This window comes from Marmota monax, unplaced genomic scaffold, assembly GCF_021218885.2.
Source record: "Marmota monax isolate L192 unplaced genomic scaffold, Marmota_monax_Labrador192_F-V1.1 WCK01_AAM20220418_F8-fsc00004, whole genome shotgun sequence".
Classification (NCBI taxonomy): Eukaryota; Metazoa; Chordata; class Mammalia; order Rodentia; family Sciuridae; genus Marmota; species Marmota monax.
In genome coordinates, this window is record NW_026692881.1 from 29,436,117 (window position 1) to 29,462,736 (window position 26,620).

The 26,620-nt window shown below is 33.7% G+C and overlaps 1 protein-coding gene across 3 annotated transcripts in view; it reads left to right on the top strand.

Moving 5' to 3' along the window:
* Atrnl1 (attractin like 1) overlaps nucleotides 1-26,620 on the top strand; it is a 725,103-nt gene that overhangs the window by 204,402 nt on the left and 494,081 nt on the right. For all 3 annotated transcript variants that reach the window (XR_009227328.1, XM_058581325.1, XM_046450211.2), the window contains one exon: nucleotides 25,668-25,761. Coding sequence is in view for 2 of the 3 variants with exons in the window: in XM_058581325.1 (XP_058437308.1) it covers nucleotides 25,668-25,761 (94 nt within the window). In the remaining variant the exon portion in view is untranslated. The remainder of the gene's footprint in view (nucleotides 1-25,667; nucleotides 25,762-26,620) is intronic.

A 26,620-nucleotide genomic window follows, 5' to 3' on the forward strand; every position in this document is an offset into this window, starting at 1 on the left:
TTTTGATATGTTTTTGTATTCGATTTGCCAGAATTTTATTGAGAATTTTTGCATCTATGTTCATTAGAGATATTGGTCTGAAGTTTTTTCTTTGATGTGTCTTTGCTTGGTTTTGGAATCAGAGTGATATTGGCCTCATAGAATGAGTTTGTAAGGGCTCTTTTGCTATTTTGTGAAATAAATTGGTTAACATTGGTATTAGTTCTTCTTTAAAGGTCTTGTAGAACTCGGCTGTGTATCCATCTGGTCCTAGGCTTTTCTTGATTGTTAGATTTTTGATGGCATCTGCTATCTTGTCACTTGAAATTGATGAGTTTAAATTATATATATCATCCTGATTCAATTTAGGCAAATTCTATGACTCCAGAAACTTGTTGATGCCTTCAATATCTTCTATTTTATTGGAATACAGGTTTTTAAAATAATTTCTAATTATCTTCTATATTTCTGTAGTGTCTGTTGTGATATTTCCTTTTTCATCACATATGTTAATGATTTTTCTCTCTCCTTTGTTAGCTTGGCTAAGTGTCTGTCAATTTTATTTATTTTTTTCAAAGAATCAAGTTTTTGTTCTGTCATATTTTTCAGTTGTTTCTTTTGTTTCAATTTCATTGATTTCAGCTCTGACTTCAATTATTTCTTGTCTTCTGCTGCTTTTGGTGTTGATTTGTTCTTCTTTTTCTAGGGCTTTGAGATGTAGGGTTAAGTCATTTATTTGTTGACTTTTTCTTCTTTTAAGGAATGAACTCCATGTGATGACCTTTCCTCTTAGAACTGCTTTCATAGTGTCTCAGAGATTTTGATATGTTGTATCTGTGTTCTCCTTCACCTCTAAAAACTTTTAAATCTCCTCCTTGATGTCTTCTGTAACCCATTATTCATTAAGTAGCACATTATTTGGTCTCCAGTTTTTGGACTGTATTTTATTTCTTATTTTATCATTGATTTCTAATTTTATTTTATTATGATCTGATAGAATGTAGGGTAGTATCTCTACTTTTTTGTATTTGTTAAGAGTTGCTTTGTGGCATAGTATATGGTGTATTTTAGAGAAGGATCCATGTGCTGCTGAGAAGAAAGTATATTCTCTCTTTGAAGGTTGGAATATCCTATATATGTCAGTTAAGACTAAGTTATTGATTGTATTATTGAGTTCTAGAGTTTCTTTGTTCAGCTTTTGTTTGGAAGATCTATCTAGTGATGAAAGAGGTGTGTTAAAGTCACCCAAAATTATTGTGTTGTGGTCTATTTGACACTTGAACGTGAGAAGAGTTTGTTTGATGAACATAACTGCTCTGTTGTTTGGGGCATATATATTCGTAATTGTTAATTCTTGTTGGTGTACGGTTCCCTTGAGCAGTATGTAGTGTCCTTTTTTATCCTTTTTGATTGACTTTAGTTTGAAGTCTACTTTATTTGATATGAGGATGGAAACCCCTGCTTGCTTCTGCAGTCCACGTGAGTGGTATGATTTTCCCTACTCTTCACCTTCAGTCTGTGAATTTCTTTTTCTGTGATATTAGTCTCTTGGAGGCAGCATATTTTTAGGTCTTTTTTTTTTTTTTGATCCAACCTGCTAGTCTGTGTCTTTGATTTGTGAGTTTAGGCAATTAACATTCAGGGTTATTATTGAGACATGATTTGTTTTCCCAGCCATTTTTGTTTACTTTTGGTATTTAACATGATTTGGTTTCTTCTCTAATTAGATATTTTTTTAGTGTAATCCCTCCCTCTATTCATTTCCCTGGCCCATTTATTGATTGGGTTATTTGTTTTTTTGGTGTTAATTTTTTTTATTTCTTTATATGTTCTAGAGATTAGTGCTCTTTCTGATGTGGGTGTGGTAAAAATTTGCACCCATTCTGTAGGCTCTCTATTCACCTCACTGATTGTTTCTTTTGCTGAGAAGAAGCTTTTTCATTTGAATCCATCCCATTTATTGATTCTTGATTTATTTATTACTTTATAGGAGTCTTATTAAGGAAGTTGAGCCCTAATCTGACACATGATGAAGATTTGGGCCTACTCTTTCTTCTGTTAGTTGCTGGGTCTCTGGAATAACTACTAGGTCTTTGATCCACTTTGAGTTGAGTTTTGTGCATGATGAGAGATAGGGTATTAATTTCATTTTGCTGCTTATGGATTTCCAGATTTCCCAGCACCACTTGTTGAAGAGGCTAGCTTTTCTCCAATATATGTTTTGGCACCTTTGTCTAATATGAGATAACTGTTTATGTGAGTTTGTCTCTGTGTCCTCTATTCTGTACCATTAGTCTATAAGTGTATTTTTGTGTGAATTACCATGCTGTTTTTGTTACTATTGCTCTGCAGAACTTTTGGAGCCCTTTGTTTTCCTTGGATGGAGTTGATGTAGGACAGATGAGCCTGGACACCAAGGAATTAGCAAAAAGCAGGTTTATTTTAGCTGCAGTGGTCCAAAGGGGCTAATTCATAAAAATCTCTGGACCCTAAGGATGAAAATTCTTTGAAGTTTATATCCATTGGAGTTTACATTGAAGAAGTACTTTTTGTTTTGTTTTCTTAGACTATACAGAGGTTTTCAGAAGTTTTTACCATGAAATGCAGAAATAGTAATTTTTTCTTATCGTATCAAGCTTGTGGGAAAACTTAGTTTTTACAAGAAAGAGCAACTGAGCCCTTATAGGAAATAGGAAGCTTCAGATCACATTGAACTCTCTGCAGAACTTTTTGCTTATATCCAGTTGATAAGAACAATTATGGTGAGAGTCTTTGGAGAAGCTTAATTATGACTCTTCTATTGTAGGGGAGCCACTACAGAGTATCCCTTGAACTTCAGATACTCTATACCCTAAGATTTTTTTTTTTAAATTTTTAGTGTTCATCTTTTTAAACTCTATTTACTCTTTTTGTTTTCATAAAAGGGATTTAAAAAATGAGGAGAATTAGACTATTAAAACTTTGATACTGACATTGTCAAGTATTTAAGAGTGACTTTACTGGGATATTAAAAGATTTTTTTTTTTCTGCTGAATACTTTTGAAAGAACTGCCTGTGGGCCTATGTCCATAAACCTACTAGAGACAAATCATTGAACTTTTAAGTGTTCCCTTGTTCCCTGGCCCCCCTGTCCCGCCCCACCCCAAATATTCCCTTCAATAAGGTGTTTCTTCCTAATATTTATTTGCACAAAGTCTGTTTCCCCCCTTCAATTCTGATAAACTTTTATTCCAAGTATTGATATTTTGACATGATTTTTAGGTGATTAGATCTGATAGTCCAGACCATTTTCCATAATATTCCATGTATTCACAATTTTTAGGATTTTGGTCATGTGTGATAGGATGTTTTCCTAACATAAAATCTTTGATTTACAAGTGTTCATATGAAGTGTGTCTTGTTGCATTGTTTCTTTTCACTAACAATTTCACTAATATGCCTTTAATGGAATTTCGAAAACAATATTTTTAGGTCTATAAGTAGAATATTTGCCTAATTTTGGCCAGATTGAAACCAGCATTTGTTTTTAATTTTAATTTATGTGATACTTAATTATCTTATGTGTATTCTTGACATTTTGTGTTACAAGAATTTTGCACTATTTGATTCTTTAAAAAGTGATTTAAGATACTATAATTTAGCTTAACTGTATAAATCAGTATATACTAACCTAAAATGGTTGAATAATTTCTACTGGCTTGAAATGACAGGACTTGGGTGAAAATTAAAAGATAAATTTATTGGTTTGGCATCCTTTTCATATTCTAAAACATAAGGCATTTATTTAGTACACTATAGAAGATCGGAGGTTAACCTAAGAAACTCTAAGCATACATTTGATTTTTTTATTATTTAAAAAATAAAATGGGGGCTGGGGATGTGGCTCAAGCAGTAGCATGCTCGCCTGGCATGCGTGCTGCCCGGGTTCGATCCTCAGCACCACATACAAACAAAGATGTTGTGTCTGCCGATAACTAAAAAATAAATATTAAAAAAAATTCTCTCTCTCTCTCTTTAAAAAAAATAAAATGAAGCTAATTATCCATTTGGCCACATACTCTTGCCTTTCTCAAATAATGCACAAGACTAATTAGTGATGGTAGAGAAGTTAATAATATATTAGAAATGCCTAGAGCAGGTGTAGGCAAGCATTAGCATAAATATTTTCTGTAAATCTTTCATAAGATTTAAAATCCCCCTTAAGATATTATTTAAGAAGAAAGGCCTGTTCTTTAAAAGTCCATTTTTATATACTATCAGACATGGGTGCAAATATTTACTTTTCTTTTAGTGTCGTATATCTATATCTTTTATCTTGCTTTTTCTGTACTGTCCAATCTGTTGATTTTATAATAATAGTCTATATTTTTAGGTTATAATGGAAATATATAACAATTAATTGTATACTTAGTGGACAGTACAGACTATTTTATTAGGCACTTTTTAACATTTTCAACTTCCTGTTTCATATTTCTCTAAAGGTTTACTACTGCTCCAATTAATTAGTTAAAAATGGCATTCAGTTACATATTTATTTAAAAACACTTCCACCCTTTCAGGCTAAATTTCAACAATATCTGTGATCCTGTATTCCTGACCTCAATGCTCCATCTCAACACAATTCTGGCTGTACATTGTCCATGACATCCATTCTCTGCTTGTAGCTTGCTGTCTATATTAGTTGAGGTCTCCATTATCCCTCCTCTTCTGTTGCTTATGGATATTACAGATTATTTGTCATGGTTTGGGTTCTCATTAAACATTTATTAAATTATTGTATAAATGCTCTTACTACATATAATCCCTACATTTGTAATCCTTCTTTATACTTCCTTTATAGGAAAAGGCATAATTTTTTTTCCTAAAATCATTCAAATAATTTTATTATCATCACTTATATCTCCAGTTACCTGAAGTTATCTTTAAAATAAATTAAAAACTTCTCAAGTAACTTTTCTAGTTTTATATCCTACCATTTTTTTTCATTTTTTAACCACTCTTTATTTATTGTTATTTATTTTTTTTGTAGATCACAATTAAGACACTAACATTTTTCTTGTGTGCCAAGCTTGTATTTAAAAATCACTAATATTTATTAATAATTTATTTATGTCAGATATAATGGTAAGATCTTTGCCTAATGGTTTTATGTAATACTAGGCATCTTATAAAGTAGACAATTATTGTACCCATTTCACAGATGAATGAAATAATGATATAGGCTTATATTTCGTTTGAAATGTTAAATCAGCAAATGCTGGAAGCAGAATTCTGTTCTTTAACTGTTTGATTCTAATAGTGCTCCAAATCAGTATGCTTTTACATCTTTTTTAATTGCACATAAGATTAGTACTCAATTCTCACCCATTTTAAAGCAACGACTTTGCGCTGCTGTATATATACTTAAGTCTATTGTTACTTTAGCTTGAACTGTTGTAACAGTCTCCAAACAGATAACCCTTTCTTTCTTTTAATTGATCTTTATTTTGCTTTTAGGACATTCACAACACCATAGAGCTTTGCACCACCTATCTGACCACTTTTTTGTGTAAACCTAGCTCTTTTACTCCTTTAACTCCACTTTGCTTCTCTCTGTCCAGTGTTGTGCCTTTCAACTCAATTACTCATTTTTTAAATCTCAGCTGAGAAGAAATTTCTGCCTGAAAACTTGTCATAGCATCATCCTTATTTCAGGAAATTTGTACCTCTTTCATGTTAGCCATCAGTGCTCTTACCCGCTTTTCATTTATTTTGTCTTTCTATGCAGGCTGAGGACTTTTTGAAAAAAAAAAAACTATGTGTTTTTGTATTTTTTAGGTGTTATTTTTGTATCCTCATTACCTAGGTAGTACTAGTATGCTTGGTTCATAGTTAACACTTTGATATATTAACATGACTAATAAAAAATTATTTTTGTGTCATCTGTTTTACTCATTTGCATATGGCCTAAAAAATAATAATTCAGCCTAGCTAGACCTATTCAAATTTTAGCTAATATTTTCACCTTAGAGAAAAAGGTAAAAAGTATTTGTAATATTTTTATTGCTCATTTTTTCTGCTTTCCCCCCTCCCCGACTTTTCAATAGTAGATGCAACAGGAAAGCAATATTGGTTCTAATGTGTATGTTATATTTGCTCTGAATGAGGATTTTTAAAAAATTTGTTCTAATTATTTATACATGACATCAGAATGCATTTCGATTCATTGTACACAAATGGAGCACAACTTTTCATTTCTCTGGTTGTACATAATGCAGAGTCACACCATTCGTGTAATCATACATGTCCCTTGGGCAATGATGTCCATTTCATTTCACCATCTTTCCTATCTCCCCTCCTCTCTCCCTCCCCTTTGCCCAATCCACAGTTCCTCCATTCTTCCCATGCTCCTCCCCATATGGATCAGCATCCACTTATTAGAGAAAACATTTGGCCTTTGTTTTCCTGGGATTGGCTTACTTCTTTTAGCATGATATTCTCCAACCCTACCCATTTACCTGCAAGTGCCATAATTTTATTCTCTTTTAATACTGAATAATATTCCATTGTGTATATATACCACAGTTTCTTTATCCATTCATCTGTTGAAGGACATCTAGGTTGGGTCCATAGTTGAGCTACCAGGAGATGAGCTGCTATAAACATCCATGTGGCTGCCTCACTATAGTATGCCGATTTTAAGTCTTTTGGTATAGAAGGAGGAGTGGGATAGCTTGATCAAATGGTGGTTCCAGTCCAAGTTTTCTAAGGAATCTTCATACTACTTTCCAAAGTAGTTGCACCAATTTGCAGTCCCACCAGCAATGTATGAGTTTGCCTCTCTCTATCTACATCCTTGCCAGCACCTATTGTTGCTTATATTCTTGATAACGGCCTTCTGACTTGAGTGAGATGAAATCTTAATAGCTTTGATTTGCATTTCTCTAATTACTAGAGATGTTGAACTTTTAAAAATATATTTGTTAATCAGTTGTATATCTTCTGAGAAGCAGTCTGTTCAGTTTTTTAGCCCATTTATTGATTAGGTTGTTTGTTTTTTTGATGTTAAGTTTTTTGAGTTCTTTATATGTCCTGGAAATTAGTGCTCTGTCTGATGTGTGTGTGGTAAATATTTTTTCCTACTCTATGGGCTCTCTCTTCACATTATTGTTTCTCTTACTGAGAAAAAGCTTTATGGTTTGAATCCATCCCATTTATTGATTCTTGTTTTTATTTCTTACATTTTAGGAGTCTTGTTAAGGAAGTCAGGACCTAATCCTACATGATGAAGATTTGGGAATACTTTTTCTTGCTGTTAGGCAGAGGGACTCTGAATTGAGTTTTGTGCATGGTGAGAGACAGGGGATTAATTTCATTTTGCTGCATATGGATTTCCAATTTTCCCAGCACCATTTGTTGAATAGGGAATCTTTTCTCCAGTGAATGTTTTTGGTGCCTTTGTCTAGTATGAGATAACTATATTTATGTGGGTTTGTCTCTGTGTCTTCTATTCTGTACCATTGGTCTATACATATGTTTTGCGGTGCCAATACCATGCTGTTTTTTTGTTACTGTAGCTCTGTAGTATAGTTTAGGGTCTGGTATTGTGATGCTTCCTACCTTACTCTTTTTGTTAATGATTGCTTTGGGGTATTCTGGGTCTTATTTTTCCAAATGAATTTCATAATTGCTTTTTCCATTTCTGTGAGGAATGTCCTGAGGATTGGTTTTAATCATTATTAATAACTTTGTATGGTGAACTTTTTACTCTTTCTCAGCAATAATCCAATATTTTATGCATAAATTGTTTACTGATGAATAATAGAGAAGTTCTATAAAGTTCAAATAAGGAAGAATATGTAATTTACTTAATTATCTTCAGTTTCTAGTTTTTCTAGTGTAGATAAATAGAATCATGATATCTGACTTCTCAAACCTTAACAAGCTACATTTTGCCTCACTAACCTAATTATTTCTGTGTTCATTTTAATAGAATGTGTTTTCAGAGTAGGGTCGAAGAGCATGAGAAGAAGATTAACATTAAACAGGGATGAGAGGTGGGAGGGAAAGTGAGAGAGAAGGGAAATTGCATGGAAATGGAAGGAGACCCTCAGAGTTATACAAAAGTACATACAAGAGGAAGTGAGGGGAAAGGGAAAAATAATACAAGGGGGACAGATGAATGACAGTAGAGGGGGCAGAGAGAGAAGAGGGGAGGGGAGGGGAGGGGAGGGGGGATAGTAGAGGATAGGAAAGGCAGCAGAACACAACAGACACTAGTATGGCAAAATGTAAATCAATGGATGTGTAACTGATGTGATTCTGCAATCTGTATATGGGGTAAAAATGGGAGCTCATAACCCACTTGAATCAAAGTGTGAAATATGATATATCAAGAACTATGTAATGTTTTGAACAACCAACAATAAAAAATTAAAAAAAAAAAAAAAAGAACAGAGATAACAGATGGTGCTTCCTGAGCTTGGGGAATGGATTGTCCAGGGAGGGAGGAAGAGCAGCATTGGTCTCTCATTTTCTTTTTAAAAATCTGAAATCTGATATTGTAGGCTTCCTTTTTGTTTATTTACTTTCTCACCTTTGTGAGGCATTTTTTGCAAGGGCTTACACGAGGATCCATTTCCAATCCCAAACAGCATGCCACTTTCCTGACTGCAGAAGTGACCACCAATTAGAACAAGGTACTGAAATTTATCCCAAGTCAAGATTTCTGCTTTCTGCTACTCTTTATGAGACCCTTATTTAAAAACAAAAACTGGGGATCAGAGATTAAAACTGCTTCAAGCTTTCTGTGACATCCAAACGGAGGATCTTTTAAGGAACCAGGTAGTAATTGCTGGACCATGGTGAAACTTTGCTTAAAAAAAAAATGAGCCAGAATATTCAGACACTAGACTTTGGATATGGCTCCAAATCAGTTTATGGTTGTTGAAGTCAGTTGGTTTGTGTCCCACATGCTATGCTTTTCCAAAAATACTCCTCAATAAAGAGTTTGAAATGACACCAATTCATGTCGGTGTTTAATATGAGTTAGGTTCATTTGATATACATATGAAAAGTTGTAAAATTCATATATGTTCTAAATAGTATGTTAAGAGAACAATCAGATATGTGTAAAATTACTATTGAGAAGTTTTATTTTTAAAATGGAGAAAAATAGTACAGTTATTCAATAAAAAAGGACTGGTTAGTTATAGGATTATTGTTTCATAGATAATTGTGTTTCCATGAAACTAAATAAATGAATTTCAATGATGAGGGCCAATAAACACAATTTATTACTGAGTAAATTAGGCTAAAAATTATTTGATCTGAAGTGTGACAAAATATATTTCAACACATCTTTAAAAATAGACCAGATCTATATGTGCAAAAATCTTGAGAATGTTCACTCTGAACAATTAGACAATTCCTCAGCTTTGCCATGTTTTGTTTTGTTTTTTTAATCAAAGATCTTTAAATGTTTTGGACCCTCAGTGGAAACTCTCTCAACTCCCAATACTCTTTCACTTAGAGACGTCTTGCTTCTTCCTAAGATGCATGCTTAGATTTCATCACCAGCCTCTACCTGGTGAAGTGCCCTGTTAGTACCTTGGCACCCTGTACCTTACTCATCCTACCCATTATTGTCACTACATTTTGACTGTTATTTCACTTAGCCATGAGATTATTAAGCTCTTTGAAGATATGCCCTATATCAATCATGTTTAAATCTATGGTACGCATGCACTGACAAATGGTTTGTATATTTAAAAAATTTATGAAAAGAGTAAATAAATCGTTTCATTTTATTGTCAAAAAAATAATAGAATGTGTTTTCGTTTTTCCTTTTATTTGGGGATGGTGGTACCAGGGATTGAATTAAGGGGCGCTCAACCACCAAGCCACATTTCCCAGCCTTTTTTGTATTTTATTTAGAGACAGGGCCCAACAGAATTATTTAGCACCTTGCTGTTGTTGAGGCTGGCCTTAACATTCTATCCTATTGTCCCAGCCTCCCAAGCCACTGGGATTGCAGGCATATGCCACTGTGCCCAGCCAGAATGTGTTTTTATATTATATGTGATCAGCCAACTTAAAAGTATCTAATACTTTACTATAGCATATAATTTTTATTTTATAAGCACATTTTGTGTATTATTCTAGCTGTCAACATCTAATTCCTTCAGATTCAAAGCTGTACTGTACTATATGGTTCATTATTTATAACAGAGGTATTGGGCTCTCTCTTCATGCTCTTAATTGTTTCCATGCTATGCAAAAGTTTTTTTATTTGATGCCATTTCACTTATTGTTTGTTAGTTTTATTTTATGTGCTTTAGGAGTCTGGTTAAGAAGTTGTGACTGTGCTAATATCTTGGAGTGTTGAGCCCATATTGTCTTTTAGAAGTTGTGGAGTTTCTGGTCTAGTTCCTATGTCTTCGATCCAGTTTGAGTTAACTTGTGTTCAGAGTATAAATAGGGATCAAGTTTCATTCTTCCACATGTAGACATCCAGTTTTTGCAGCACCATTTTCAAAAAAGTTATATTTTCTTTAATATAGATTTTGGCACCTTTGTCAAATATCAGATTACTGCAATTATGTGGGTTGTTTCTGTGTCTTCTATTCTATTGATCTTTATGTCTCTTTTGATGCTAATACCATATTGTTTTTGTTACTATTGCTCTGAAGTGTCATTTGAGGTCTGGTACTGTGATGCCCCCGAATTGCTGTTCTTGATCAGAATTGCTTTGGGTATTCTGGTTCTCTTATTCTTCCAAATGAATTTTATAGCTGCTTTTTTTCTAGTTCTGTGAAGAATGTCATTAGTGTTTTGGTGGAGATTGTCTTGAATCTGTATATCACTTTTAGAGTAGTATCCTCATTTTTCCAATATTAATTCTGCCTATCCAAGAAGGTGGGAGTTGTTTCATCTTCTAATTCTTCTTCAATTTCTTTTAGCATTAAATAGTTTTCATTGTAGAGGTCTTTCACCTCCTTTGTTAGATTAATTCTGAAGGGTTTTTTTGGGGGGAGAGTTGGGGGGTTAGTTAATGGGATAGTTTTCCTAATTTCTTTTTCAACAGATTCATTATTGAAGTATGAGAAAGGTTCTAATTTCTGTATTTTGATATGATATACTGGTAGTTTACTGAATTTGTTTATCAGTTCTAGAGGTCTTGTAGTGGAGTTTTTTGGGTCTTCTAAATATAGAATCATATCATCAGCAAACAGAGATAACTTGATTTCTTATCATCCTATTTGTATCCCTTTAATTTCCTTCTCTTGCCTGATTGCTCTGACTAGAGTTTTAAAAACTATATTGAATAGGAATGGTGAGAGTGGACATCCTTGTCTCTTTCCTGTTTTTAGAAGAAATGCTGTTTTTATCTGTTTATTATGATGTTGTCCTTGGATTTGTTATAAATAGCCCTTACATTGTTGAGGTAAGTTCCTTCTACCTCTGTTTTAAACATGAATGGGTGTTGGAATTTGTTAAATTCTTTTTCTGCATGTTTTGAGATAATCATGTGATTTATGATTATTTTAATCTTAATTCATTTTATGTGGTGAATTAAATTTATTGATTTATTTTTGTTGTGGGGCAGGGCACTCAGAAAACACACCAAGTCCCAGTTTTGTCCAAATTAGAGTCTTTATTCTGACCAGCCAGGACTGCTTCATACAGGACCAAGTTGTCTTTGCAGAAAACAGCCTCAGGCTTCAACATTTTTGGGTATTTTTTTTGTAGTTGGACACAATACCTTTATTTTATTTTATTTATTTTAAATGTACTGAGGATGGAACCCAGGGCCTCGCTCATGCTAGGCAAGAACTCTACAGCTGAGCCACAACCCTAGCCCCAACATTTTAGGGTATTTAAAGGTAAAACCACATCTGGGTTGACCTAGCTGCAAGCAAGCAGAGGTACAGAAGGTGAATTGAGCAGTTAGCGAAACAATGCAATGGGTACATTGGTATTTCCCACGGGACTTTTCAGGTTGCCACAATAGCAAGCAAGCAGAAGGGAAGTGGGTCAAAATGACCCTAGTTGAGTACAAGTTAGAGAATGGTTACTAATGTCTAGACAATCAATCTCTGACAGGGTACTTTGCCCAAGAAAAATGGGGACTAAAGAGAACAATTTTACATTGTATAAGAATTGCCATTTGTGTTGCCAAGTATGTTATGCTAGGTAACTATTAATGGGTACAGAGGCAGGTCTTTCTCATGGGAGAAACATTTCTTATATGATATGGTATCTCAAGGTAAATGGAGTCTGTTTGGTCATTGCCCTTATAGCCTGGCCCATAATAGTTTGTGTTGACCAACTTTGCATGTCTGGGATGAAGCACACTTAATCATAGTGCACTGTCTTTTTAATGTGTTTTGCCAATGTTTTATTAAGAATAAATTTATCAAGGGTATTGGCCTGGAATTTTCTTTCTTTGATGTGTCTTCCTGGTTGGTATTAGGGTGATACTGGCTTCATAGAATAAATTGTGCAGTGCTCTCTTCTTTTTATTTTTATTTTTATTTCATTGAATAACTTTGAGAAGTATGGGCATTTGGTTCAGTAGAACTCAGCTGAGAATACATCTCATTCCTGAGCTTTTCTTTACTGAAAAGCATTTAATATCTGCTTCACTTTCATTATTTGATACTGGTCTATTTATATTTTCTATATTTGGGTAGGTCGTCTGTCTTTCTGAATTTTTTCAATATCTTTGAGATTTTCTAGGTATTGGAATTTAAATTTTCAAAATAGTTTCTAATGATCCTCTGATTTCAGTAGAGTTTGTGGTGATATTTCCTATCCGTCTCTAATTTTGTTAACTCTTTCTTTTTGGTTAGTTAACTTAGGGCTTATTAAATCCAAAGACAAACTCAGTTTCATTGATCTTTGGATATATATATTTTTAAATTCTCTATTACATTTATTTCAGCTCTGCTTTTAATTATTTCTGGTTTTCTACCAATTTTGATATTAGTTCATTGTTTTTCAAGGGGCTTCAGGTGTAATGTTAGATTATTTATTTTGGCATCTTTCTATTTTTTTAATGTAGGATTTCAGTAGTATAAACTTACCCTAGTACTGTCTTCATCCTGTCCCAGAGATTTTGGTATGTTGTATCAGTATTCTCATTTGTTTCTGTGAATGTTTTTATTTCTCTGATTTCTTCTGCTATCCATTCCTCACTGAAAAGTATATTGTTGGGGCTGTGGTTGTAGCTCAGTGGTGGAGCGCTTGCCTAGCATATGTGAAGCACTGGGTTTGATTCTCAGCACCACATATAAATAAATAAAAATAAAGTTTATTAACAACTAAAAAAAGAATATTAAAAAGTATATTATTTCCTCTCTAGGTGTTAGAGTGGTTTCTGATTTTTATCTAGTTTATTTATAATTTCATTTCATTATGATTTTATAAGGCACAAGAAATTATCTCTATTTTTTTTGTATTTTCATATATTTGCTTTGTTCCATGTGCTGATGAGAACTAAGTTGATGCAATTGTCAGTGGATGAAATATTCTATAGATGTCTGTCAGGACCAGTTGAGAAATGATATATTTTTTTTAGTTTTGAAGATTTTTTAGTTTGTTTATGTCTGGATGATTTATCTAGGTGAGAGGGGTGTGTTTTTATACTATTGTGATCTGTTTGATTCTTTGTATTGTGAATGGTTTGTTTTATGTGTGTAGATGCATGGTTTGGGGCATAAATATTTATTTTATCTTGTTGTTGGATAATTCACTTAATGTGTATGAAGTGAATTTCTTTGTATTTCCTGATTAACTTTGGTGTGAGGTCCACTTTGATATGAGAAAAGCCACTTTGCTTGCTTTTGGCAAACATTTGCATGGCATATTGTTTCACCTTCAGTTTGTGGATATCTTTGTTTGCAAGGTAAGTCTTGTGCAAACAGTATTGTGTTGGGTCTTGTTTTTTGATCCAGTCCAGCAATCTGTGTCTTTTGATTGAAGAATTTGACCATTTGCACTTTGATAATATAGAAAAATTATTTTTATTTCCTGTTATTTTGATTTATTTCTAATGTTTACTTCAGTCTTCATTCTCCTTTAACATGCTATTCTTTTAGTGAAATTCATCTCTATGATGGTTTTCATTTCTTCTTCATGAAATATTTCACTGAATATGTCCTTTAGTGCATTTGTAGTGGTTATGGTCCTTTTACTTTCTACTTGTCATGGAAGGTTTTTATTTATATTTTAATTCTGAAGGATAACTTTGTTGGATATAGTACTCTTGGTTGGCACCTATTTTCTTTTAGGGATTGGTGTATATTATTGTTCTTATTCCTGGATTTTAGGGTCTGGATTGATAAATCAATTAAAATCTGAATTGGAACTGGGTTTGTGGCCCAGTGGTAGAGCACTTGCCTGGCATATGTGAGATCCTCGGTTCGATTCACAGCACCACATGTAAATAAACAAATAAAGTGAAAAATCCATGGGCAACTAAAAATATTTTTTTAAAAAATATGAATTGGTTAGGCTGGAATTGTAGCTCAGTGGTTGAGCACTTTTCTGCCACATATGAGGCACTGGGTTTGATTCTCAGCACCGCATAAAAATAAACAAATAAAATAAAGAAAAATAAAAATCTGAATTGGTTTCCCTCTAAATGGGACCTGCTCTTTTTCTCTAAAGGGTTTTAAAATTGTATCCTTATTCTATATTTTAGGCGTTTTCATTATAATGTGTCTTGGAGAAGATCTTTTTTGATGATGCCTTTTGGGAGTTCTCTATGTGTCTTATATTTAGATTTTCAACTTGTTCCAAAGATTTGGAAAATTTTCTAATATTATTTCATTGAAAAGGTATTGCATTCCTTTATTTTCTACTTCGGAGCCTTTTTCTACCCAGTTATTCTTAAATATGACATCTCGATGTTATTCCAGATTTATTGAATATTCTGGTCATGGTTTCTTAACACTTTTTCTTTATTATCTACTTTATTTTCAAGATTATGTACTTTAAAAAATTTTAAAAAAGATTATCTACTTTGTCTTCAAAGCCTGAAAAATATGTATCTTCAAAATGGTCTAATCTATTGGTGATGTTTTCCATTGAATTTTTAATTTGAATGAAAGTCTTTCATTTCTAGGTTTTCTGTTTGATTCATTTTTAGACTGTTTCTTTATTGAAATGATGAACATGAAATATTCATGTTCTTAAGTTTCTGTCTAATTTTATTCATTTTCTTTTAGCTTTTTGAATATTTTAACTGTGAATGTTCTAAATTCTTTCTCTCACATTTCCTCTACTGTGGTGTCAGTGGAGTTAATTGTTGAAGTGTTGTGGGTAATTTGGGGTGGTTTATTCTCTTACTTTTTCTTACTGTTTGTGTGTTTTCCTACTTATTGGGGTGATTATTGTTTATTCTTTAATGCAAGGGACTATTTGTTGGGCTTCTTTCTTTTATGAGGCCTGGGCTGGGCTAATATCCAGGTGTTGATACTTTAACTTCAATGTGTGTCCTCTGTTGTTCCCATTATCAATTTCACTTTGAGAGAATACACTGAACCCTATTTTCTATAATCACTTCAGAGCAAAGCCAGGTACTGTTCAACCTTAGAGGGGGAAAACTTTGTTGATACTGTTCTTCACAGTTCCTCTAATTCAGGTACAAACTTGTAGTCAAGTTGTGGAATAATTTGTAAAATTAATTATTAAATATAGTAAAATTGCTATAATATTACATAGGGATGAAAATGGGAGGAGAGAAACATTGGAAGAAAGAAGAAAAAAAGAAAATAGAAAAGATAGAAAAGAATAATTCACACCATGATAAAAGAATAAAAAGATGGGTGGGGGGTTATTTTAGGGAGTAGCAAGTAAAGTAAGAGGGCAAAGAGTGGGTAAGAGGAGCTAGGATAAGCATGAGCTAGGAAATGAAGATGGAGAGAATGATTCCTAATAATGCTTTAAAGCATTACAAAAAATACAATCAAGTGGCTTGTGGGCAAGTGTTGGCTATTAGGGTAACAACTGTCAAATCATTATAAACAGTGTCATGTATGATCAAAGTTGAATAGAGCTATTTGGAGTAAACCATGCCAAGGTGAAGAAAAGTCTTGCTGAGTCTTGGTTTGTATTTCATCAGAATTTGAGATTTTTAGAGGGTGTCCATCACTCTTTGGTTTTGTATCTCTCAGAGGTGCTGAGGTATTGGAGCCACTCGCCTAGTTGCCAAGGACCTCCCATCAACCCATTCTCTTTGTCAACCCAGGGGCCAGAGGCTGAGTGCAGTGTTGTGTCTGTTGGCTATTTTTTTTTTGTGTGTGTGTGTAGGAGTTCAGGATGCATGTCTCTGGGCTGTTTCACTGATTGCTGTAGGTCACTGGTGCACTCATTCCTCTCCACAGGATCCTTTTCAAACTGGCATAGAGCCTGGTGACTGTCTTAAAGCATGGGACTTGTGGTTGTGGATTTTCCATGGATGGTCTATGGTGCAGAATCATTCTCTCTGACCCACAAAGTCATTCAGGCATTGTCCCTACTGTTGGATAAAAAGACTCAGCTGGTTTGCCTGAGTTCTATCTTTCCAAAGTCACAAGCTGCAGGGACAGTTGCCCCTCTGCTGACTAGGATTGTAGCCCATGCCTTACCCATGTCCAAACATCTGACACCTATGGCCACCAGTTCAATTACTGTTCCTTTCTGCTGCTAGGGATGCAAATTGCTTCCCAGCTTGGATCTGATATCTCATATCCTGCTACTGTGAACAGTGGGTATCTGCTGTATTTCTCTCTGCTTACGCTTCTGTGGAGATTGTGCAAGGCAAGAGGTTAAGCTTCCCAGGGCAGATCTGCTTTACCCCATTCCCCTTGTCTATAGTGAGGAGAGGAGCTTTCACCAAGAAGAGATCTCTCTGCAAGTTCTTTCTAGATGGATTATTGAGATATCCCTTTGAAGGGGGTACACCCTTTAATTTAATTTGCCCACTGCAGAGGTATGCCCTCTGGTTTAAATTTTGCTTTCTGGAGGTGGGAGGATGCTGTGTTGGTTTAATTTCCTCTAAGGCAGCTGGTATGCTGTAGGCTTTACAAAATGGCTGCCCTGCCTGACGCAGCTGTCATTAAACTGCTTGATTTCTTTCAATGACCTCACTACTTTACAGCTATTCTTAAGGGAGTGAGCTTATGTGATTTTTCCTCTGTTGCTCTTCCCTTTTCACCCTACCCTGATCCAGGTTTGGAGTTAAGAAACTCTATCCTTATTTTCTTCTCTGGTAATGAAACTTCAAGTCTCTGTAGGTATCACACTGTCTAATCAATATTAACATTTGTTCTATTAGCATTTATCTTATAGCATTTATTCTGTCACCCATCCCTGTAGTCAGATGTTCCTTCACCGACTCCTTTTTGAGCTGTGGAGAGACTGGGGCTGTGAGCTCTGTTCTACCATCTTCTCCTCCCTTCCTCTTTCAGCCATTTGAAAACATTATCCCACTTGCTTCTGAGTTGTAAGTTTTCTCTCAAGAAGCCTACTGATTGACTTGTAGGGGTTCCCTTATACATGACAATTCTCTTGTCTCTTGATGCTTTCAAGATTCTTTATTTGTCTTTAGCTTTTGACAGTTTGATTAGGATATGTCTGAGAGTATTCTTTGTATTAATCTTGCTTGAGGTCCTGTAAGTTTCAGGAACCTAGATATTCATAACCCTCCTGAGATTTGGGAAGTTTTAACTTGGTATTTTCACTTCTCTTTTTGATGCTGCCATAGTTTGTATATTTGATGGTGTCCATAAGTCCCTTATGCCTTTATCATCCTTTATCAGTATTTTTCATTTTGTCCTTCTAATTTGTTAATTTCAAATTTTTCTCTCTTTGAATTCACTAATTATTTCTTCATGATCTCGTCTATTGTTGAAATTCTCTATTGTGTTTTTCACTTCTTTCATTTCATTTTTCAGTTCCAAAATTTCTGTTTGGTTCTTTTTTAAAAATAGTTTTTATTTCTTTTTTAGACTACTCATTTTATTCATGCATTATTTTTATAATTTCATTTAGGTGTTTAGCTTTTTTCTTGAATATCATTGAGCTTCTTTAAAGGTGATTTTTTGATTTCTTTTCATGATTAATATATCTTCATTTCTCTAGGTTTAATTACTGGAGCTTTATTAGTTTCTTGTTGGTATCCAAACATCTCTTCAAATCTCTATGGAGTGTTTTCTGAAGTCTATATGTTTCTGAATAAGGCTTTCTTCTGGTGGTGCCACAACTGATTCTGGTGGGCACCCGATCACTTGGCTGTTGCTTTATCCACAGTAGGTTCCACTGTTGATGTGCTCTCATCAGGATGTCTTGTGGATGTAGCCTCTCTTCAGTCTCTGGAAGGTTAGACTCTCTCCAACATCTTGGTTTATAAGGCTGGTGCTGGTGTGAGGGTCTACTTCAGGGTCCACAGAGAGCAAGCATGTGCAGGCTGACATGGCTTCTTCTGGATTCTTTCAGGGACTCCTTATACATATCTGTGTGGGTTTTGGGCAGATAGTACAACCCCATTCACATTTGCGAGGGGCTAGAACCAAGTCACAGGTTCACAGCTGAGATTACATTCTTCAGACCTATGTCTGCGGTAATGGATGTAGGTATATGTTGGTGGGTTTATGCCCAGGTGAATGTGCTCCCAGATCATAGATGAATGGGACTAGAGCTGATTCATAGGACTGTTTCAAGATTACCAGTGGGACAGAAATCAGCAGCTTAGCCTGCAGTGGAAGGAACAGGAATGAATCCCTTTAGATACCCAGAAGGGCCAAGAGATCCCTCTGCAAGTTCCAGACTGAAACTAATAAGGGCTGGAGGCTGGGTTCAGGCCATTTTAAAATCTGCTATGGGAGAGAAGTTACAAAGCTTGTCTCCCAGTGATCTCTGGCTGGGCAGAACTATTTCCCAACTGTAGCTGAATAGAGTTAAGACCAAGATCCATGGCTGTCCTCCAGATCTGCTTTGGGACTGAGTCTGCAGTTCCTTTCATAGGCACAGATGAGAGAATCTGTCCTCATTGGTTTCTTCAACAGGTGAGATTACTCCAGGCTACAGCAGAGAAGGGACAAAGCTGAGATTCAGGGCTTCCTCAAGATCTGGTTAGGACGGATCATCAATACTACTGAAAGATGGGTGAGGGTCAACTTCAGGGTCCTAGCAATTCTGAAGAATAGAATCTTAAACCATGTGGCTATTTTTAATTTGTCTTTTCCAGAATTCTTACTGTATTTGGAATCTAATCTATAATGTATCTATACATTTCATTAAGTATAATTATGCTAGAAGAAGACAAAAGAAATTAAGTTGACATGATCTCCTAACCTCAAGAAGCCATTGTTATATGAGAGCAGTGGTGTGGCAATGAAAGGGTGCAGGAATGTAAACTGACTTGAGACAAGTACTACCAGTGATGACTTTTGGGTTTCATGTTCCTAAAATGTATTCCTTATGTACAACTTGTTTGAATAACCTTTATAGTATCTTTTTTTTATCCTTACTGTCTAGTTTTGCTTATAATTTGATATTATAACTTTATATTATGGGGGAGAGAAATATCATGTGACCACATTATGTCCCTCTAGTGTATACATCTAGGCTGTAAAATCACCATCATATAAAATTTCCCAAACAAAAGGCCATTGCATGATGATTTCATAGGTGCTTATTCAGCATAAAAAGAGCCTCAAATGCTGACAACAACAGAATAATTTAAAAACTGTCATGATGTATAAATTCTAAACAATTGAATTTAAAATGCATTTGTGCTATTTTACTCTGAAGTATAGTGCCACAAGGGAGTTCTCTCAAAGTGAGCTCACATAAAAGGTATTTTAATGCATGTTTTATATCAGAAATTATTCAAGTTACTATACACTGATAATTCTTTTAAGAAACTCTGCAAGCATAAGTATTATCAAGTTTTGCCATAAAAATAAATAAAATGCATATTCAAGTTTTAAAATATTAATATGAATCTTTTATAGTGAACTTATGAATATAAGAGAGTATTAATTTGAAGCAGATTAATATTAAAAGATATCATGATGTATTCATTTATTATTTAATAAGCTACATAGTACCAAATTATCTAGGTGTCCCTTTATTTCTTCATGATAGTGTCCTTTATTCCTTGCATTTGCACATCTTGAATTTCTGTAATTCTCATATCTTGTATTCCTGTAGTTAATTCTACAACTCAAAAGGAAAATTATGCAAATTTACTTAAATAATACTTAGGAAGAAAAAACCCAAACATTTGCGTAGAACTATCTCCTACTTAAAAAAAAATTCTTATAAACGTTCATATGTATACAAACCTTATTTTAATATGTATATGTGGGAGTATGCATATTTACATTTTATTAATCATCTCTTTTCAAAGGTAATAATCATAAGCAATTAGCAAGCTTAGTGTTCCCTAGTATTTTATATTATATTCCCTAGTAAAAATATAAAATTATCAAAACCAATAATTTAAAAAATTTGAGATAATTCATATACCATAAAATCACTGTTTTAAAGTTTAAATTGAATGATTTTTAATGTATCCACAGAATTATGCATAGTCATAATTTCATTTTAAAACATTTTTAATTATCCACCCCCAAAAAGCCAAACTGAAATTATGGAACATGTAATCTTTTGTAACTGTCTTTTTTCATATAGTAAAATGTTTTAAAGGTTCATTCATATACTAGCATATACCATCTCTTTATTCACTTTTCCATTGCCAAATAATAGTTAGTTATTAGGATACCACCATATTGTATTTTTCCATTTATCAGTTAATGGGCATTTGGGCTGTTTCTCCCTTTGGCTATTATGAATAACATTGCTGTGAACATTCATGTTAAATTTTAGTATGGAAATACATTTTTTATTTCTCTTGAGTATGTATCTAAAAGTAGGTCTGCTGGGTCATATGTTATTTCTATATTTAATATTTTTATTAATTGCCAAACTCTTTATAGGAGCAGCTGTACCAGATTATATTTCAGATAACAATTCACATGAGTTCCAGTTTCTTCACATTCACACGGTTATTCTTCTCAGCCTTTTTAAAATTGTAATCATCCTAGGAAGTGTTAAGTGGTATCTAATGGGGAGTTTTGATTTGCTTTTCTCTAATGTACAATATGTTGACTTATCTTTTTCTGAGCTTGTCTATTCAGATTCTTGTTGGATTTTTAAGATGAGCAATTCATCTTATTATTATTGAATTGAAATTTTCTTTATATTCTAGATAAAATAAGACAAGATTTACAAATATTCCCTCCTTATCTATTGTCTTTTTACTTTATTGATGGTGTCCCCTACAGCGCAAAATTTATTAATATTGATGAAGTTCAATTTTTTCTTTTTCTTTCTTATATGTGTGTTTTATATGTGTGTTTGTTCTGTAAAAACTATTATCTAAATCAGTGTCACAAAGATTTATTTGTATGTTTTCCTTTTTAAGGACTTTATAATTTTATAATTTAGCACCTGTTTTTAGGACTCTTAGTCATTTTGAGTGGATTTTTGTGTGTGGTGTGAAGTAGAAATTCAATTCTATTCTTCTGCACATCCTTATCTATTTTTTCCCAGCATCATACATTTAATTGTTTTTTTTTTTTTGGATTCTCAATTCTATCCCATTGATATGCATTTTGTATTTATGCCTGTATTATATGTATGTGTGCATATCTGTGTGTGTACATGAGCATGCACGTGCATGTGCGTTTTGCAATACTGGGAATTCAAATCAGGTCCTTGTACATGCTAGGCAAGTGCACAACCACTAAGACCTTTTTCAAATTTTATTTTGAGACATGGACTTGCTAAGTTGCCAAGGCTGGCCTTATAGGGCTCCTCCTCAGCCTCCTGAGTAGCTGGATAAAATTAATTGCATGTGTGTATCAGTGTGCCCAACTCATATATGGTTATTATTATAACTTTGAAGTAATATTTGAAATTAAGACTAATGCTTGAAATTAAGATGTCTGAGTCCTCCAACTTGATTCCTCTTTTAAATATTGTTTTGGCTATATGAAGCTCCTTGTAATTATATATGAATTTTAGCACTAACTTGTCAATTTCTGGAAAGAGTTCTCATTAAGTTTCTGGTAGGGATTACATTGTATCTGTAGATCAAATTTGTCAATACTTTTACCAATATTAATTCTTCCTACATGAAAAGAAGATATCTCAATTTATTTATATTGTCTTCTTCCAACAGTATTTTAGTTTTCAGGATACATGTTTTGCACTTCTTTCCTTCAATTATGTCTTAAAAGTTTGGGCTGGGGATGTAGCTTAGTTAGTAGAGTACTTGCCTTGCATGCACAAGGCCCTGGGTTCAATTCCTAGTACCACACACACACACAAAAATAATCAATTGATTTAATTTTTTATAGCACTGGGGCTCTATGCATGCTAGGCAAATCCTCATTGCTGAGTCCAATGATTTTATTTTTGTTGATGCTATTTTAAATGGAATTGTCTTCTTAATTTTATTTTCATATTGTTAGTTCATAGCATCTAGAAATACTAGGTTTTTGTATACTGATTTTATGACGTATAACCTTGCCTTATTTAATTTATTAGTTATAACTTTTTTATATTGATTTTTTTGGATTTATAAGATCATTTCATCTGTGAATAGTGATGGCTTTACTTCTTCCTTTCAAATTTGGCTAACTTTTGTTTCTGTTTTTATCTTGACTGGAATATTCAGTACAATGATAAAAATAAGTAGGAAAAGCAGACACCTCTATCTTGTTCCTGATACTAGGAAGAGAATGCAATCTTTCATTATCAAGCATGATGTTACCTGTGGGTTTTACTAAAAAATGTCCTTTATCTGGTACAGGAAATTCCCTCTATTTCTAATTTTTGAAGCATTTTTGAATAAATAAATTTTAAATTGCATAAGAACGGATAAATTACTGACACATAAAGTAAAAACATCGAGTGAAGAAGCTAGAAACAAATATTCTAACTTTGTGATTCTCTTCATGCAAAACTTTATAACAAATATAATCTCTACTGAAGATCATCAAACTATAGCCCACAAGCCAAATATAGTTTGCATTATGATTTTGTGTAGCCTGTAAGCTTAAATTTTAAAAATTTTAAATGGCTAAAAAAACATGAAATTTCATAAAGTGAAAATTATACAAAATTTAAATTTCTATTTCTATAAAAGAAGTTTTATTGGAACATAGCTTTATTTGTTGTTTAAATCTTACACATGACTACTTTCGAACCACATGTGCCCCACAAAGCTTAGAATGTTTATTATGGCTTTAAAGAGTAAAATTTTCAATGCTTTATATCTGGTTTTCAGCTAAAGTGAGGGGTAAATAGGGAAGCCACAGGGAAGGGGCATAAGAAAACCTTCAGGAACAATGGAAATGTGTATCTTGATTGCGGTTAGGGTTACTTGTGTGTAAAAAATTTGTTTTACTGCACTTTAAACTACATGCATTTACTGTGTATAAATGCAAAGCAGATCTAACAACATTTAAAAGCATGTGTTCTTTCACTGAGTTTCATCCCCAGCTTTTAATTGTTTTTTTTTTTTTTTTTAATTTTTGTAGGGGAGAGGAGAAAATTGTGTAGTCTTATGTGGGATGGATAGCTGTCATTTGTGGCTGATCCTTCCTCAAATATGTGACATGAATAGGTATCTCTTGAGGCTCTTCAGAGCTTGGCCTGTCCACGTACAGTTCTCATGATGACAGTGATACATGCTTTCTTCTTGCACTCACAGCTTTCTCCTCAGCTTTTTCTGCTGGAGACTGCTAATGCTCCCAGGCAGTCTTGGAATTTTCAGCAGTCCCAGTTTGGCTAGAGGAAGAACATACATTATTTTTCTTGATCTCAGCTAGACTGCTAATAACTTCCTCAAGATAGCCCTTCCCATCTGTCCTGCCACTTCAGTTAACAGCCATAGCTACTCCTACCCAATTAATTCAGATTCCCCTCCAATATGCCACTGGATTCTAGGGGATAACTTCAAGCTCTTCAAAGAACTCATGTGAAGTCCCTCATTAGGCTTTGTAAGAGGACAGGTAGCCACTTTCTTGGGAGGTCTATCCCATTTATAACTCTGAAATGGCTTTTTCTAATTCCTAGCAAATCTTCCTTTCTTGAGTTCATGTTTTTGTGATCATGTCAAGGTATATCTTGGTGTTATATCATAATTAAAAAGAATATAAGAAAGAAGAACACACACACTCACACACACACACCAGGTTGATAAACTCTAACTATTGTTTTAGTCTCCTCCTTGGAAAATATTCAGATTGGTCTTGTACTTAACTGTGGTTTGGTATGCAAGATTCATTGTGTTTTGGAGAATTGGTCAAAATACTGATATGATTATCTGATTTTTTTTGCAGTTGCTAACCATTAGCATACACATTGGAGTTCTATTGATATTTAAGAAAAAAATAACAAAAAGTTGAATATTGGAAAAATTTGAATCAGCAGCTCATTTTCACATGTTTGTCTAGTCCGTATTATTTTGTTTTTATCAGTTGATTGGTTTAGGTAGTTAATGGTGTACAAGTTTTCAATAAGGGTTTTTGAAAGGGCTATTGACATGATCAGCTTTGTCTCTTTAGAATATATCATTTGGAGTATAAATGGTAACTTAGAAAAACTGAAGATAGGGCTGGGGTTGTGACTCAGTGGCAGAGCACTTTCCTAGCAAGTGTGAGGCACTGGGTCCAATCCTTAGCACCACATATAAATAAATAAAATAAAGGTCTACTGACAACTAAAAAATATTTAAAAAACTGAAGATAGTTCTGATGTATGGTTGTGTTTGTGCCAGTAAGAGATAGTGGATGGCAATACCCGAATGGTGCCTGTCAGAATGAAAAGGAGGGGTCATATGCAAGAGAGATGGTGTGTGTAGAAATTAGAGTCTACAACTGATTGGCAAAATACAATGTGAGGTTTGTGAATAATCAGATTACTGCTCAATTGAGTTCATATGCAAATTGATCATGAGCAACCATTATGCAATGCAATATTTCATTTAATATGCTGAAATAATTACACTGGAAATGATCTCAGAAGCTTTGAAGAATGATTTTTAGGGCAAAAAAAGCATACCTATTTATAAAATATGTGGCTATATTTTGTTATTGTTTAGAGTAGTAAAAATAGTAGAAGTAATAGCAGCATTTATCAAGAGCTGGATATGTCAATTATTTTAAAATATTATCTCATTTAAATCTCATGTCAGTCCTGAGAACTAAGTACTATTATTTTCCTTTTGTAGTTGAAGAAACTAAGCCTAGAAAGGTTAAGTAAATTTTCTAAGGTCACATTGGGATTGTAGAATACATTCTGAAGTTAAGCTGTTTATTCTGAAGTTTTTGCTATAATTCTTGAAACTCGTTTCATTAAGTAGATGTACCAAATCAAAAATGGAAAGTGGCCTAGAGTTAGAGAAATACTTGGATCCATAGTAGATCCAAGATACCACCAAAGATTTTTGAAGAGTTTTACAGAATTTTTAAATAAGCAGAATTAGATCCTTATAGATAAAAATAACTTATATGGCAGTCTTGTTTATGGGATGGCATGAGAAAACAACCTTATATAAAAATCAGGTAATAATAATAACGTCCCTGAAATATCATTGCATGTTTGTGTTGTAGAATACTCAGTATCATTTTGGTTTTGATTTACAGCCTGTACATGCAGTGGCCATGCAAATATTTGTCATCTGCACACAGGAAAATGTTTCTGCACGACTAAAGGAATAAAAGGTGATCAGTGCCAATTGTAAGTACAGATGATTTCTTAGAACTTATATGGATTGAATTTGTGTTATAGAATACGTTTATGTCACATATATTTGAAAAAATCATATTTCAACTGTAACAAATATATGATTATAGGAAAACAATAAAGAAATCTTCAAAATTATTAATACACAAAAAGTTATATTTAAAGAATGTGTTAACCACAGAAAATATTTTATTTTTATTTAAAGCAAATATATTGTTGCTCTAGAATTATCATAAATGTTTCAAGTAGGATGATTATGTCTTTGATTAGCCACTCAAGGATCAGGGGTTTTCTAATTTAGAGCAGGTGAACACAATCACTTCTTTCTTTCTTTCTTTTTTTTTTTTTTTTTTGCCTTCTCCATAGTGTTTGAAGTTAAAAGTGAGGTCAATGCATTTTAGCTCTTAGGGCAGTTCCTACTAAGGAAGGCAGTTTTGTTTTAAATCAGTGGATCTAAATCAGTCATATGCTCTAAGTCAGAAGGATGCCTCCACTATTTTGCAACACTAAAACCTGATTGTCATAAACAGAGCCAACTTTATGGGTATGTGGTCTGTGAATCTGCATAGTCCTGTGCTTAGACATCGCACTTGGTTTAATGTTCTGCCATCACCATCTTTAAATTCTTAAGAAATGTTTATCAAGAACCCTACATTTACATTGTTTATTGTCCTCCCCCATTCTCTCAAATTATGTATCAGGTTTTGGTCATAAACAACATTGTTTCTCTTGACCAAATTCTGTATTGGTTGGATATAGTATGCAGCAATGAAAATAATTTCTGTATACCATATGAGCAGTACTGTAGTCACAGTACTGTATATTGATAAATATATGAGTTTCTACCATAATA